Raw genomic sequence first — 16,673 nt, 5'->3', positions numbered from 1 at the left:
TCTCTCTCTCAAAAATAAATTAAAAAGGGGCACCTGGGTGGCTCAGTCGGTTAAGCGGCTGACTTCGGCTCAGGTCATGATCTTGCACTCCGTGAGTTCAAGCCCCGTGTCGGGCTCTGTGCTGAGAGCCCGGAGCCTGCTTCGGATTCTGTGTCTCCCTCTCTCTCTGCCCCACCCCCGCTCATGCTCTGTCTCTCCCTGTCTCAAAAATAAAAATTTAAAATTTAAAAAAAAAAAAAATTAATTAATTAATTAAAAAAAAAAAAAGCTCTCACACTGGTTTGTCACTATAAAGCACTGCACTTACCGGAATATGCCCTGTGGGTGCCTGGCTGACTCAGTCAGAGGAGCGTGACCCTTGATCTTGGGATTGTGAGTTCAAGCCCCACTTTGGGTGCAGAGATTAAATAAAACTTAAAAAAAAAAAAAGAATATGCCCTGTAACTGGAGTTCATGAAGGTGACTTCCTTCGGGCTAACTTTAAGAGGACAGTGTGTGATGAAAAATCAAACAGGAAAGATAATTTCTGCCAGACGGAAAGCGTTGGTGTCGAGGAGGTTTTTGGAACGTCACAGTCGATGTTATGATTCCCATGTGCTTTTCAAAGCATCATTGACAGAAACCCCACTCTTGTCAAGGCCACCTTCCATGTTGCCCAGTCCAGTGGTCGATGTTCAGTCCTCATCAGAATTCATGGCAGCATTGGTTACTTCCTCCTCCTTGAGATACTCTTCATGGTGCCTTCCAGGAAACCGCAGTCTCTCCTGAACTTCCTCCTCCTTCCGTGGCTTCTCTCATTTGCTCTGCTGGACCATATATATATTTTTTAAACCACTGTTGAAGAACCCCAGGGCTCAACCTTCTAGTCATATGTTCTCTCTCTAGGTGGTCGTCTTCAGTCCCACAGCTTTAAGCTCTATAGGTATGTGACCATGAAATTTATATCTTTGGGCTTGACGTTGAAGCTCTGTGCATTTATACTTACTAGCCTTCTTCACATCCGAGATACCATCATGAAATGAACATGTGCAAGACAATTGTGGAGCACCTCCTTCATCCTCCAGTGTTCACTGGCCTCGTCATCTAGCCAGTAACTCAAGTCAATGCCTTGGGGTCATCCTAGATTCCTGTTTTTCTCACACCCATACATACCCACTCCAGCAGCAAATTCTATCCATTCGACTTTCGAAATAGAGCTTGAATCCAATCGCGTTCACTACTTCGGATGCTACCAACATTGTCCAAGCCACCAACGTCTCTTGCGTAGTTTAGGCAGTGGTGCCCTCGCCAGTGTCCCGGTTTCATTCCTGCCCCCCAGTTTCTCCTCCTCACAACAAGCAGAGTGTTACTTTTAGAAGTGTAAATGAGACCACGTGCCCTGCCTGCTCGCAGCTCCCAACGATTTCACATAAAAACAACAGAATCATTTCACATAAAAACAACAGAATCCGTGCTCCCGCCATGGCAAGTAGGATCTGGCCCCTCGCTGCCACTCCCGCCTGCTTCCTGCTCCTGTCACCACCTTGCTCACTGCATTTAAGCCTCACTGGCCAGCTTGCTGCCTCTCAGGGACGGCACACGAATGCTGGCCGATGCCTGTGCACTCACCCCTTCCCCTGCCTCCTACGAGCCTTCCCTGGGACTTGGAGTCACTGCTCCCGCCCATCATCTGGTGCCAGCACAGACGGCACCTCCTTACGAAGGCTTCCAGGAGCATCTGTTGCCAATCCCTCTTCCCACTCCCCTGCTTTATGTTCCTCTGTGGCACTCAAGTATCCTTCATCTCCTGGCGTGGTCCTTTCCTGTCTTTCTGTCTTCAACTGCAGTGTAATCTGAGGCAGATGCTTCTATCTCATTCTCTGCCGATTCTCTGCACCTAATCGGTGCCTTGGACATAACAGGTGGCTCAATAAATCTTTTTTTTTTTTTTTTTTGCTAAAGATTTTATTCTTAATCTCTGCACCCAGCGTGGGGCTCAAACTTACAACTCGGAGATTAAGAGTCACATGTGCTTCTCGACTGAGCCAGCCGGGCACCCCCTAAATCTTTTAAAAACGAATAAATGAATCAATCCTCTAAAAGACCGCTCGGTCAGTCTGTCTTCCTTTAGTGAATCTGGCGTACAGATGGATTAGATTCCTGCCTCCAAGCAGCAGACGGACATCTGGGAACAGGGTAATCCCGTTGCACTCTGAAATGTCACACTCTTCAAAGGAGATCAGGTAAAAAGCCCCACTTGCTCTGGAACTGATTTTGAAGTGGGGTTTCAAAACCTCTGCCTTCCCTTATTCTGATTATACGAACGAGGGAAATAGTGATTCTCAGTCGAACAGTTTTGTTTCTTCTAAAATATCAGCCATGTGAACCTACACTTTGAGAGAGACCTCTCTTTGGAAAATATTTGGTCATTTGTTTCTGAGCTGCATATAAAAGGCTCGATCGTCCATAACGGATAACACACTTGTTAAATTTAAAATATTTTATTTCAGGAAAGGTACACTTAGATTTGCTTCAATCTTGTTTTCTATATTCTCAAATTAATCATGATCATCTTAGATAAAGCCATTGATCCTTCTTTGTAAATCTGTATAAAAAGGATGCGGGTTTTGTTTGTTTGTTTGTTTTGAAAAACCACGAGAAAAATACAGCTACTTTCTTTTTGTCCAGGTCAGTCACTCCAGTTAGATTGCACATTGAAGTCCGGCAGCCATCAGCTATTTTTAAGTATTTACAGGCATAGTTAAAACTACACCCTTAGACCATCAGCCTTCAAAAAAATTGAGATCTGTTTGACTTAACAATAATTGTGTACCAAACATACGAACAATTTCGAATCTGCTTATGAAGAGGTTTTAAAAATTGCTAGCATTTATGAAGCAGTTTCTAGGTCAGGCATACAATAATTGCTTTAAACAAAGCCACTTCATTCTTTCAGGATTCCTTTGAGGTAGGGTAAGTTCTTTTAGAAATGTCACTTCGATTTAACAAGAACAAGCAAGGCTGGAAGACCATCAGTGAGGGACCCGCCCAGGGCCGCACAGCTAGAGAGCGAGGCCAGCGCCCGCTCTCCGGCCAGGGCCCCGTCACCACACAGGATATGCTGGCAGACGCAGCCGGCTGACTTGACAAGGCCACCGATCTGGGGTACGCTGCTCAGTGTGGGGTCTGCGGCTCAGGCTACAGAGAACCTCGATCCCCTTTTTATAGCCACGCATGCACGTTCGTACATAACGCAGAGAAGCTTCAGGTAAGCGCACGGACGGTCACCGTCACGGCCATTTTACTACTTACAGACGCCTCCGTGGTCTCACCCTTTCCAAGTGGCAGGCTCTGTGCCCTCTCGGTTACTAGGGGATCTGCTCGGTCGGGAGAGTACCCTCCTCCACACTGCTTTCGGTGTGCTGCTCCCCCCGCATCGCTCGGCAGTCCCAGCTTTTTGTTAAGGAAACCCACCTGACGTGGTACAAAGAGCTGTTTTCCTTGACAAAAGATGTAAAGTTTAAATCAGGTATTTTTGAGAATTCCTCAGTGCTGTGCCTACACTTCGCATAAGCGCGGTCAAGTAAAAGAAAACCGGAACCTTCATCCCATTCTCCCAGACGGCTTCTGAGCCCGTTTGCACTGATCGTTAGCAGTGGGGTACTTGCGGGTAGATGTTTAACAACTGGCTCTCCGGGGGGAAGAGAAAGGGGAGGATGTGTAGCCTCTGCCAGTTTCTATGGGGTGAATCCTCCCACGTGGCTGATCTCGAGCCACCAGACACGTTACCACTGAAAGCGCATCTGGGAAGAGATGGACAGAGCCACACCTCCGTATCCTATTTCCCCTGTACAGGTACAATACGCTTAGATACCTTCAAGGAAGTGATGAGTTTTGAGTGGTTCTTTCCCTTGTCTTTAACGGAATTGTTAACTTTCTATAAAATCTCATGTTTAATACTGGCCGAGTTTTAACAACTAGCTCTCAAAAGGAAATGTTAACGACCGGCTTTTATCAGCTAGTACGAGCCAGCCCAGCATACCACTGAATTAGTGTCCCAAAGATAGCAAGATTCGACTTTTCCTTTCGATGTTTTAGATTTTAAACGAACTACGGATATCAGCAACGGGAATTTGAGGGACCGTGGCTTACCAAAAAGTAAAAAGCACATAAATCATTTGAGCATGCCGGGAACTAACTGGGGGTTTGTTTTGACTGATTTCAAATATATCTACAGCAAGCAGTGATCATCGAACTTTACAATTTCAACCTGTTCTTTCAAACTTCAACGAAAAGTGATATTCAAACCCAGGGGATGGTCCATGCAGGAGGTGGTCGGTGGCCAATGGAGTGAAGCATATGGCTGTCTTCTTCCTTCCCATCGGGGTATCCTGGACACCTCTTACCAAAGGTCCGAACCGGGGGAGAGGAAGGTAACTTGAATATCCATCCAGTAAACTGCTAATGATTTTCCCAGTCCGTTCAATTTCTTCTACCTAACCAAGTATTTGTGGAAAAGATCCGAGCCAAGGCGTGGAGAGATCGCCTCCAGGGCGACCCCCAATTTCTTGAACACTTTGGTCTGTGCTGGTGCTCGAGAGGCCGGCCGTCTTCGCCTGCCCCCTTCCCCCAGTTTTACCTCTGGTAGCACTCTGGGCTTTCCATTCCCAGTGCTTTGTCCTGGGTAGGAACTACAACAGAAAAAACAGGTAGCATGCGTCAGCAGCTCTGATGAGCCGCGGCAATTATTCATTCCGAGAGCTTCCCCGGGCTTTTGCTTTTCCCATCCTATGGCTCCATAGGGAGAACAAGCAGAAAGTCAGACTTACTGGTTCTGGCAAACTGTCGGTGGAGGGAGTTCGTTGAGACTCGCGTCTGGGGCTCAGGGAATATAGGTTTCTTTTGGTCTCCCACCAATAGGGAACTCATTGGGTGTTACTCATTGGATATTCACCACATAGTTCTCGAATGTGTGGCCTAAATGAAGGCTCCATGCTGAGTGCTAGGCTAGACACCAACTGGTACCGGCCACCTTGGAAGCGGGGCTACAGTTAGTGCTGACCGGGATGTGGGGCGGGGGGCGGTGGCGGGATTGCTCTCCTGGGCTTTAAACTGAGTGGTCGTCTGAGAGATTGGATTGCAGACACCCATTCCTTCAATTGTTTGGTGATCATGTTGCTTTTATGGAGAGGATGAGGGCTCCGCTCGGGCCCCTTCTCTTAAGAACTGGCTACGTGCACAGCTGATACAGTGCCTGGGACTCTGAGATCTCTGGGCAGAAAGGCTGGGAGGCTCAGGGACATGAAAATAGCCTCGGGACACCCCCTGCCTTGGGTCTCCAGGAATGAGACTATTCTTAGGAGGTGTCTCTGCCCCAAAGGAGCTTTTCTTTGCCACTTGGCCTGGAGGACCTCTTTTTGAAAAAGAAATTGGGACTAGAGTCAAAATCCCAAACTGCAAAGAGATGGCCAATTAGGCCTCTGGGCCGTGGTCCAGCCAAGGAGGCAGAGGCCGCCTTTCAGGGCCCCACACGGGCTGGAAAGGGAATCCTGGCCCGTGGTCCCACGGCATGGTGGGATGCAGGAAGCCAAGTTCACGATCCGTGCCCCTCTCCTGATGGAGAAACCATGAGTCAGCCTATCCCATTCCCTCCTGCCCTAAGAGTCCAGTGCGGACAATCGCATGGCAAAGCAGGAAGAGGGGAAAAGGAAGCTGTAGAAAAATAAACACTTCCTCGCATTTTACTTGGAACAGAACAGTATTTGTGGCGTGCTACGATCTACAGCATCTCCCACAGCCTCGCCTCACTTTGTTTTCCTCCTCTTGTGTAGCAACAGATTCTTTCCTTACCTGACGAGAGTCCAGAGTGCATCCTGTGGAAAAACAGGAGCAAGACATAGAAGGTAAAAGCCAAGCAACCAAAGATCACGCCACAGACCAGGAAGCTATAGCTGCCCTGGGCCTGGAAAATCTGCCAGAGGGGAAAACACAGAGACGCAGGCCGTCAGAGCCTCACAGGAAGGCGCACTGGAGGAAGCAGCTTTCCCCGACCCCCGGCGGGCTCCGCAGTCAGGTTGAGGCCCATCACACCGACGGGCAGGGTGGTGAGTAGGAGGGACGTCTTGGCCTCGTTTCAAGGTTATGTGTCTGGAGGAGGCAGAAATCCTGCTCGTGACCCCTGCGGTCCCTTTTCACTCTGTATCTGGAAGCTTCTGAAAATCTCTCCATCTTCCTTAAAACTCCGGTCAGACCGTGTCTATACCCACAGGGCCGAACCAGAACTCTGCAGAGGATGTGTATAGACCTGTGTCTCTCTATCATGGAAAATTTAAAACACAGGCCAAAGGAGCTTATGGAGTTCCCCTGGGCCCGTCACCCGACTAGCAATTAGCACCTCCGTGCCCCTCCACTGTCCCCTGCACTAGATCACACTGAAGCAAACCCCAGACCTCACGTCATTTCCATGCGGAGTGTTATCAGGAGGTGTAGCTCTCCTCCCGGCAGGGCACAAGATCAGGAAAGGAGGGTTGGGATTAGGGGCATCTGGGAGACCCAAAGACCTAGGTTTGAACATCCTGTCAGTTTTTAGAAGTATGACTGACCGAGGGCAAGTTGCTCATTTATCTGAGTTTCAATATCCTCCTTTGTAAAAGGGGGCGTAGCAACAGCGCTAGAAGCTTCAAACAAAGGCAGATGTATTTTTTTCCTGGTGCACCCGGGAGGACGGGTACGTCTGAAGAGACGCGGGAGGGCTGGCCCTCGATGAGGGCAGGACTTGGGCAGGAAAGCTGGGCCCTGTGTAGGGTGGCCAGAGGCTAGGGGAGCTGGGGTGGGGACGGTAGGTTGAGAAGGGGTGGGAAAAGAGCTCCCACCCGCCACTCAATCCCATCCCAGGCTCTGGGAGCTGAACGACATTCCCACAGGGCCCCGCTGGCCCCGCTCCCAGACATGACTCGTGTTTGCTTTGGACCGTACCGCACCTCCCTTCACATCTCCAGGTCTCACATGCGGAAGCAGAAACAGGTAACGGAGGGGGGGCCCTGCCTGCTGTGTGGGACCCCCAGGGGAGGGACAGCTTGGGTTCAGAAGGTGGCTGGCTACGTCTTCCCACCTGCTTGGGGGGGGGCTCCCCAAACGCTGTCCCCTGCCCCTAGGGTCTCCCACATACCGAACCAACCAGCATCTGGAGAACCATCTCGCCAATTCCTGCCCCTGTCACCAGCACCGTGGTCGCACAGCCTAACCAAAAGAGAAGGATTTGGGTTAGTAAAAGCAAGTTAAGGAGACAAGTCAGCTGGTACAATCCCGGCTATTTCTGGGGAGACCCTGGAAAATGGTGTGACTGCCTAGAGGACGAGTTCGAATTCCTAAGATTTCTCAGACCTCAGTCCTTAACTTTGCTTTGGGAATGCTTAGGTCCTGCTGTCAGTATAGTTTCACTGTTCTAGAACCTTCAATCACTCAGGGTTGTCTTCAGGGTAACTTCCAAATTGCTTAGCCTGGCATTCGGGGTCCTTCCAAATCTGACTTCCCCCTACGTTTCCGCAAAGATTCCCTGATCTCCTCAGGCCAGCCCTCTCTTCCAGGCAGACCAGTGTCCTCGCTGCCCTGGCATTGTACTGAGCAGCCACACCTCCGCTCACTCTGGCAACAGGGCACAGACCCCCTGAGCCCAAGCTTCAGAGTCAGACTCGGGTCCCAAGCCCAACTGTGTTACCTACCAGCCGTGTGACCTCAGGCAAGTTCTCCCCCTTCTGTAGGCCTTGGTTTCCTTTCTGTAAATGGGCATGGCAACACCTTCTCCGCAGGGTTGCCGTGTGGTGAATCTGATACACCACTTACTAAGTGGTAAGTACTTAGCACAGTGCTGGACACAGTGAACTCCCGAACCCCTGCCAGTTCTCTGCTTAACCCCTTCAACGCTGCCTTCAGGATAAAGTCCAAATGCTTTCATGTGGTTTGCAGGGCCTGGTCTCTGCTGAGAGCTCAGACTCCCATCATACCCGCTCACCATCCACCCTCCCGCCAGGAGGACAGTCTCGCTTCCTGCCCTGCACACTCGTGCTCACCGCCGGGTTCTGACGCTTGCGTTGCCTCCCTCCCTCCTGAGCGGTCCTCTTCCTCCTCCTCTTCGTGGGCCGAGCCCCTGTTCATCTTTGAAGTTTCTCCTTTAGACTTCCTCCAGGAAATCTCCCCCGTCCCTAACCCTGCGGTAGCTGCTCTTCGTGTCCCGCGGCCCTCCACCCTTCCCCCAGGTACCCCACTGTTTGCAGGGTAGCCTTCCCCTCTGCGCTGCGAGCCCACGAGAGAGGACTGTGCCCTGAATTGTATTCAGTGGCGTCCACTACTGCTTATTAGCCCAGTGACCAACATATGATACATACTTAATGTTGATTGATTGATTACTAAAACAGAGATTATCATTCCCTGCTTTAGGCTTCAAGTTCCTCTTTTGGTCTGGCTCACGTGTACATTAGTCTCTATGCCTTTGCTGTCACTTTGTTCACTGCCCCTGCCCCACTCTTCCTTGGAATGTCTTCCCTTTTTCCTTCTGCCTTTCCAAATCCTGGGCCAGCTCACGTCCCATCTCCTCCAGAAAGCTATGTGTGGATTCAACACTGGTCACTCCCTTCTCTGAATCCCAGTAGCACCCACTGTCTATTCCACTCATTCATTCAAAAACCCTCCAGTACTTTCTGGGCATCAGGTACCGAGCTAAACACCGAGTAGTCAGATGAATAATTAGAGTTAACGTATGTTTTGAGCACCTGTGAGTCAGTTAAGCTGCTAAGTCAAGTGTTTTACATTTTGTCAAACGCACAAACAATCCTAAAGATAGGTATTTGTGCCCTCGTTTTGCAGATGAGAAAGCTGGGGCTCAGAAAGGGGAAGAAAATTGAGAAAATGGTCTCAAGGCCAGAAAGTGTGCAGGCAAGACTCACATCCAGGTCTGCCAATGACCTCAAAGCCTATGCTCTTGCCCTCCTTCCCTGCTGGTGCCCACAGGGAGCACATTGCTGAGGAGAGGGCACAGAGAACATAGGTACAAAAGCCATGAGGGTCAAACGAGAGAGGCAGGTACAAAGGAGAGGGACACATCTTTCCAGGGGGAATCAGAGAAACTTCCGGAAGGGGTAGAGAAGGAGGTACTTGAGGAGGCAGGTAAAGGGGCCAGATGGAGTAGAGTGGGCACTCCAGGCAGAGCACAGCTTTTGTGCCATCAGGGACTAGCAAGTAATTCAGCATGGCCAGGACGCAGGCCCTGAGTACAAGAGGTGGGCAGGGGAGGCAGGTGAAAGGAGAGCACCACCGGAATATACAGAGGCCGTGACTGTGTGTTTCACGGGGACCCCTGTGCAGCAGCTTGGAGACCCGCCGCTAAGTGGTCCCACCTCGGCTGCACTTCAGAGCCTCCCAGTGGCTCCGGGCCAATTACGCCAGGTGTCATGGAAACAAAGCCCAGGCCTCTGGTTGTGTTATACGCGCTCTGGGTGATTTTAATGTGGGACCAGCACTGAGAACCGCCACCGAGGGAGGCAAATCTGAAGGGCACAGGCCAAGACCTGCGGAGGCAGCGATGGAGGTGATCAGAGACTGGAAAAAACGGGGCACCATGAAATATTCCAAGCAGGCACGTCATGGGAAAGGCCTGAACTGCGGTAGGGATGGTGGGAAATGAGAAGAGAGCAGATCTGAGTGACCACTTATTATTATTATTCTCCAACATTTGGCTTACTTAATGAACTTATTTTTAAGTAGGCTCCACACCCAATGTGGGGCTCGAACTCACGACCCCGATGTCAAGAGTCACATGCTCCGCGGACTGAGCCGGCCAGGTGCCCGTGTCGTCTAACATTTGTTGACCACTTAAAACTCTGGGATCCACCGCGTGATGTGTGATACCAACGTTAATTCACTGCTTTCGTCTACTCACTGGGGTTTGGAGATCATCCTTAGATCTCGCGGATCCAGGCCTGCCATCTCTTGTTACTGGGGATAACTGCGCTGGTTTTGGCTTTAACTGCTTCAGACCGCCCCCCCCCCCCCCCCCCCCATACACCATTTCCTCACTCCTCCCTAAAGAAATCACTCCTCCTCAGTGTTGGTTTTCCGACACCTCAGGGCACTCTAGCTACTTCTAAGGGTAATGTTAAATGTTCAAAACATAATTATTTTTAATTAACCCATTTAAAGAAAAAAAAAGGATCATTGCTCATTGCTACACGCGGTGGGGAGGCTATAGCAGGGGAGGGAGATTACTGCAGAGAATTTGAGGTTTCCGGCATCCAAGAACCCCATCAGGACAACCCCCGATCAAGTGTGGAGCCGCTGTTCTAATTCTCCGTGCTTCCAAAAACAGCCGCAAGAACAGCAGAGCAAGGAGGTACTATTAGTGATAAGTTATAAACCCCCTTCCTATGCCCTAACTTTTCCCGCGCAACTTTGCTGGTCTCTGAACTTGGGATTTCCAGCACACCCGTGTTCCACAAAATGCCAGCTGTGCCTCAGGAGGCACTGCCGTGGGAGAAAAGAAAACGGGAAAGAGAAGCTTACGGCTTCTCAGTGGCCTGAAATCACAGGACACGGGCATACTGTTGAACGGGGAACTCCAAGGGGGTCAGAACTTTGCGAACAAGTTCCCACCCGAGTCAGGAGGGCGGGGATCTGGCTGGAATACCACAGAAAAGATGGGGCGTCGGGGGGAGGAAGCCGCACCCAGCCAAGGGGGGCGCTCTTTGCGCCCCAGCACACCCACCTTTGTACTGCAGAATGTCCTCAGTGTAGGCCAGCATGCTGGGGAAGGTGCTACTGAGGAACAGGCCCAGGCTGGCTGTCCCCACGAACAGGAAGACGACGTTGTAGGAGAAAACGAGAAGCACGAGGAACGTCACCACCACGCCCACCTTTTAACAGCAGAGAAGGAGGCTATTAGGAACTGGGAAAAGCTGGGCGTCCCGCTCCTCACTTGGAGAGCTCCTCTCGGACCCCAGAGCAGCGCTGTGTGACCAGGGCGCCTCCCTGTGGACTGTGTGGGAACTGCACCTTCCCCAGCCGGGTCTCGGCCAAGGATGCCCTAGGGGATGAGCCGCCAAGACCGCTAGGCAGAGGGCGGGCCATACACACTTGAAAAGCGCTTGGTGAGGCAGTACGGCCTGTCCCTCAGGTCTTATCTCAGAGCACGGGGAATTCCAGCCACGCCACCAGCTCTCTGCCCTCCACTCCTCATGAAGAGGAGCTGCTTTTCTGGCCCTAAAAGCCATGAGTTTGCAGGCAGCAGGAGGGGCTGGCTGGGGAGGGTGTGGGTGGCTGGGTCCCCACGCTCTGGGAATCCAGGGAAACCTCCCAGACGGAGGGTCCGTGACTGTGGCCCGGTTCCTCGGTTTCACCTCAGACTCCCATGAGCAAATTCCAGCCTGTGGTTAGAGACTCTTGTGATGGATTCGGGGACCAGAGATCTTCCGGGTTCAGTAAGGGTCTCTGTCACATGGGCATATTTTTGTTAAGTGTCGCTTTTTCTGAATTCCTTAAAAAGGTTTTTATGTCAAGGGGCGCCTGGGTGGCGCAGTCGGTTGGGCGTCCGACTTCAGCCAGGTCACGATCTCGCGGTCCGGGAGTTCGAGCCCCGCGTCGGGCTCTGGGCTGATGGCTCAGAGCCTGGAGCCTGTTTCCCATTCTGTGTCTCCCTCTCTCTCTGCCCCTCCCCCGTTCGTGCTCTGTCTCTCTCTGTCCCAAAAATAAATAAAAAACGTTGAAAAAAAATTAAAAAAAAAAGGTTTTTATGTCAATATTGAAAAATTTCTAGGCAAAATGCCTCTGGGAGGAAACTTAGGCAGCCCGGGTCTGGAGGCAAAAGACCGAGTCTGGGGCTTTGACGTCCTTGTTCTCTCTAGCCTCCTAGTCCACGAAATGGGTTACAAAATACATGGAAGAGTCGTGGGAAAATGATGGCATCGCAGGGTCTCCTCAAGTGTGACTCTTGCGACAAATATCAGTCTTAGTGTTTGTGTGTGCGCCCTCCCTGATGTCTCCAGACACAAGGATCTTGCACAGAAAACCGTGGTTTTCAGGTGAGCGTCTCCTGGGTGAGTACCTCTGTTTCCAGAAAAAAGGAAGATAAAATTGCATAGCAGAGGGCTAGAAGGTGTGTAAGAAACCACATCCACCCCCACCCCCACCCCGGCCGCTTTACAGATGACCTGAGCGTGCCGAGGGAAGGGACGGTCACACTCACAGGCAGATGCCGGGGACTTGCTCCAGCTGGAAGAACCAAGCCAGTGGTCGCAACCCGTGAGCCCCCTCCCTTTACGCTTCTCTACCAGCCCTTCCGTCTCTGCTGCAAGATCTCTTGGTCCGAGACCTGAGACCTAGCGAAAGACTTGCTGCCCCGGAGGGGGGTGTACCACAAATGGCGGCTGAGGGGCAGACACCCTCTTCACAATGGAGAAGCAGCGGGAAAGACTTCTTTCACGCAGTACAAACGCGACAGAGGCGGACATATCCAAGGTTCCAAGTATAATGTATTTCTTTGGCACAGAAAATGGCCCCACAGCTTCACTGCTCTTTCTTCCTCCTCTGCTCAATCTTTAAATGTTGGCACGGCCCCAGACCCTTCTGGCTCTTTGTCTGTGTTCCCTGTTGGTCCGGCGCCATGGTTTCAAATATCTCTACGCCCAGCCGCTTAAATCCATCCCTCTGGCCATGACCTGTGTCCAGAACTCCACTGGACGACTGACAACCTGGCCAAGACAGAGCCCGGCCTTGCCTCCAGCAAACACACTTCCCCGCATCGGTGAAGGGCATCCCCATCCGCCCCGTGGTCAGGCCCTGTCGTGAAGGTATGTATGTCCTTGATCTTGTTTCCTCCTTCTTTCTACCTTCAGGCCAAGGGCAAGTCCTGTCAACTCCGCCCCCAAAACGCTGTGCACCTTTGTACCTCTCCACACCCATCCCGGACCACTCTCTTGTGCCTGGACTATGGGAGTGGCTCTTCATTGTCTCCCTTCTAGATCTATCCACGGTCATACAGCACAGGGCAGCGTGCTTCAAAGCAGATCTGTGCTCGCTTCGGCAGCACATATACTAAAATACAAAGCAGATCAGGGGCGCCTGGGTGGCTCAGTCGGTTAAGCAACCGACTTCAGCTCAGGTCATGATCTCACTGCTTGTGAGTTCGAGACCCACGTCGGGCTCTGTGCTGACAGCTGGGAGCCTGGAGCCTGCTTTAGATTCTGTCTTTGTTTCTCTCTGCCCCTCCCCTGCTCACACTCTCTCTCTCTCTCTCTCTCTCTCTCTCTCCAATATAAACATAAAAAAAATTTAAAATAAAATACAGAGCAGATCATGTCCATTCCCTGCCTAACACCTTCTAAAGGCCTGCTTTTCTCCCACTTGGAATAAAACCCCAAACCTGGCTTACAAGACCTTCCAGGCTCTAGCCCATGTCTGCTTCCCCAACCTGCTCCCTCTCTGCTCCCCACCACAGACCCTGCCCCACCACGCTCTCACCCAGTGAGCTCCCCTCTTGGGCCTTGCAACCAGCAGTGCCATCAGCCAGGAACCCCGACTCCTCTGCCGTTCACACCGCTGGCACCTTCTCAGTAGTCAGCTCTCAACTTAGACGTCGGGGGCAGAGCCGGCGAAGATTCTGCTTTTGCTCCCCTCCTGCTGCCTTGGCACCCCCTTTACACACCACACGTTTGCAGGCGGGCCTTGATGAGCCACCCTGAAAATCTCCAGACTTGGGCGAGCTTTAAAAACACCTCTTATTTTAGCCGGGGTGACCTAAGACGGAGCGCGCATGCCCAGGGCGAACTAGCCCCTCCTCCCACTCCTCCCACTCCTCTCGGCTCCCCCCACCCACCCCCCACCTGCTTCTCACCTGCTAACCACGTGCCTGCTGACCGGGCCTGCAGGGCACGCTCCGAGACCCCTCCCCTCCCCTCCCCTGCCCTGCCCCTCTTCTTCCCCAGCCCCCTAGCCAACCATAAGCTCCCCGAGGCAGAGCCCCGCCTTGTACAACTTGGTACCCCTGCACTTGCCCACAGGCCCTGCACAAAGTGCCTGTTCCTTCACCAGGAAGTGGTTGTCGAGACCCAGGAGAACAGAGAGCAGGGTGACTGTTAGTTTAAAACCGAGAGGAGTGAATCGGCAGCATGAGGGGAACTTGCTCGCGGCTGTTTACCTGTAATCCTGCCAGGGTGCCCGCCAAAAGCACCTGAAAAGGTCTGAAAACAATCCAGGCGCCAAGGCCCCTCTCCACACCCCGAGTCACAGTCTCCGGGGGAGGGGCCCGGGAATCCGTATCTTCCCAAACCACCACTAATGTATTTGGGAGTCACTTGTTCTAGGACACTGTTTTCCCAAATCTGCTTGGTGACATGAACCCCAAGCAGTTGGGGTGTTGGTTAAATATACAGATCGCTAGGTACCTCCCCTGGACCTTCCAGTTTGTGAGGTCTGGGTTGGGCCCAGGAATCTGAGTTTCCTTTTAGAACCCAGCAGTCCAGGGGCGCCTGGGTGGCTCAGGTCATGATCTCACGGTTGGGGGGTTTGAGCCCTCCGTCGGGCTCTGTGCTGACAACTGGGAGCCTGGAGCCTGCTTGGATTCTGTCTCTCTCTCTCTCTCTCTCTCTGTCCCTTCCCTGTCCATGCTCTGTGTCTCTCCTGCGCGCTCTCAAAAATAAACATAAAAAAAATTTAAAAAGTAAAAAACAAAACCCAACGGTCCGGGTGAGTTTTTCTCATCCGCGCCTGTCATGTGGGTGCTTCAGATGCTTTTCTTCCTCCAAACTCAGAGTCCCGCCCCACCCTCCTCTGTCTAAGCAGCTGCCCTCGGGTCCTGCAGAGGCCCCCAGTAGTGCACGTACCCGGAGCCTTCTGCACCCCAGGACTCGTGCAGACTTGCTCCTTCCCGGCAGTATCATGTTGGCCCTCTTCTTCACTGAGATGACACTCCCTTCTCCACTGCTCTTCATCCCCTCTTCCCTTTGCGGGGGGGGCCCTGCTCTCTGACAATGGGACCCCTCCCTCCAGCCTCCCTCCTTTTCTCCTCGGCCTCCAAACAGGCTCCTGTCAGACAAAACTCCCTCCAGCTCAGGACCATTTGCAACGGTCACACCTCTGCTTCCTGTCCGGCCCTCAACCTCTTGAGTTCGGCTTCCACTCACACCACCCCCCCCTCTATGTCGAACAGAAATTTCTTTCAGGGGCATGGGTGGCTCTGTTGGTTGAGCATCCGACTTTGGGTCAGGTCACGAGCTCACTCTCTCTCTCTCTCTCAAAATAAATAAAGAGGGGCGCCTGGGTGGCTCAGTCGGTTAAGCGTCCGACTTGGGCTCAGGTCACGATCTCACTGTCCGTGAGTTCGAGCCCCGCATCGGGCTCTGTGCTGACTGCTCAGAACCTGGAGCCTGTTTCAGATTCTGTGTCTCCCTCTCTCTCTGACCCTCCCCCGTTCATGCTCTGTTTCTCCCTGTCTCAAAAATAAATAAAACGTTAAAAAAAATTAAAAAGAAAGAAAGAAAGAAAGAAAAAGAAAAAGAAAAACTGAAAAAAAAAAGTAATTTCTTTCTTAAAAGTCATCAACCAGCACAAGGTCAGATATAAAGGCTTTTCTTGGCGCTCACGATCTTTGGTGTCTGTAGCCCCAACATTATTTCCGAACCCCCTTGCCGCTAGAAACTTGACTCAGGGAAGTACTTTCTGGCAGTGGATCGGGCTGCCTGGAAAGGGAGTGAGTTCCCAGTCACTGGAGGTTGTTAAACAGACTGTGGACTCCCTGGAGGGGATGTTACAGAGGTGATTTGAGCCCTGGAGGGAGGCTGGGCTAGACGACCCTAATCTGTAATCTGGACGCTTTGTCATAGATAGTGACATGGACCCACGTCAGGTCGAAAGTCTGACCCCATCGCTTGGGCCTGGAACCCCTGCCTTCTGGGCAGACCAGTTCCCTGAATAACATCCTACATTCCAGCCTGGTACTTGAGAATCATTTGGCAGAGTTTCAAAATGCAGATTCCTAGGCTCCAGCCCAGACACGGTGATTTCTGAAGGCCAGGGGATGCCTGGCCTCCGCTGGCCATGGGGTTCTGACCAGCTGGGCGTCAAGGTCACACAGGAGGACCAAGGCCAGCACCCGCTTCACTTGTACTCTTGGCAGACTGTCAGCTGAGATCTGCTCCACGCATGGCAGTAACCACCTCCTACGGCCCCTTTCTCTGATGGGTACAAAATCAGAGGCCCAGAGAGGGAAAGGGATTTTTCCAAGGTCACACAGATAGGCTCCACCTTCTTGATTCCCCCCCTTCCTCATGGCATCTCTCTCCCTGCTGCTTTCCTCCCTCTACTCCTGCATTCCCTCCCTGTCCAGTCCCGAGCAAATGTCCTGGGGCAGTGGTAGGGCCAGGAGTGGATGGTCCTCCTGCGTCTCCAAGAAGTGAAAGGAGGCCACTTACCACATTGACGAACACCATGGTGGCTGGCTTCACTTTGGAGGAGATGGGAATGGAGATGAGCCGACCCAGGGTGATGAAGCCCCAGAAGAGGCTGGGGAGGTAACCAGCCACCTTGTGCCCCACAGACAGCGGCTTCTCCACTGCATAGCTGTATACAAAGGCTGAGTACTCCCCCTGTGGAGAGACGGGCCCTGCTGAGCACACCTGTGGCACAGCTGAGCCCTCAGAGAAGGAAGACCA

General features: G+C 52.1%; 1 protein-coding gene across 4 annotated transcripts in view; it reads right to left on the bottom strand.

Moving 5' to 3' along the window:
* Positions 1-2,464: 2,464 nt before the first annotated feature.
* The window catches only part of MFSD4A (major facilitator superfamily domain containing 4A), a 31,161-nt gene continuing 16,952 nt past the window's right edge, over positions 2,465-16,673 (bottom strand). The window contains exons 6-10 of one of the 4 annotated variants that reach the window (XM_047841050.1): positions 16,434-16,607; positions 10,736-10,883; positions 7,148-7,218; positions 5,830-5,852; positions 2,465-4,670 (exon numbers count right to left, since the gene is read on the bottom strand). In XM_047841050.1, the coding sequence (XP_047697006.1) occupies positions 4,472-4,670; positions 5,830-5,852; positions 7,148-7,218; positions 10,736-10,883; positions 16,434-16,607 (615 nt within the window). In that variant the 3' untranslated portion in view covers positions 2,465-4,471. Of the gene's footprint in view, positions 5,951-7,147; positions 7,219-10,735; positions 10,884-16,433; positions 16,608-16,673 lie in introns of all 4 variants that reach the window. The other 3 variants (XM_047841054.1, XM_047841052.1, XM_047841053.1) reach the window with 3 other exon arrangements.

Source organism: Prionailurus viverrinus, chromosome F1, assembly GCF_022837055.1.
Source record: "Prionailurus viverrinus isolate Anna chromosome F1, UM_Priviv_1.0, whole genome shotgun sequence".
Taxonomy (NCBI): domain Eukaryota; kingdom Metazoa; phylum Chordata; class Mammalia; order Carnivora; family Felidae; genus Prionailurus; species Prionailurus viverrinus.
This window is presented reverse-complemented; position numbering and strand designations above follow the sequence as displayed.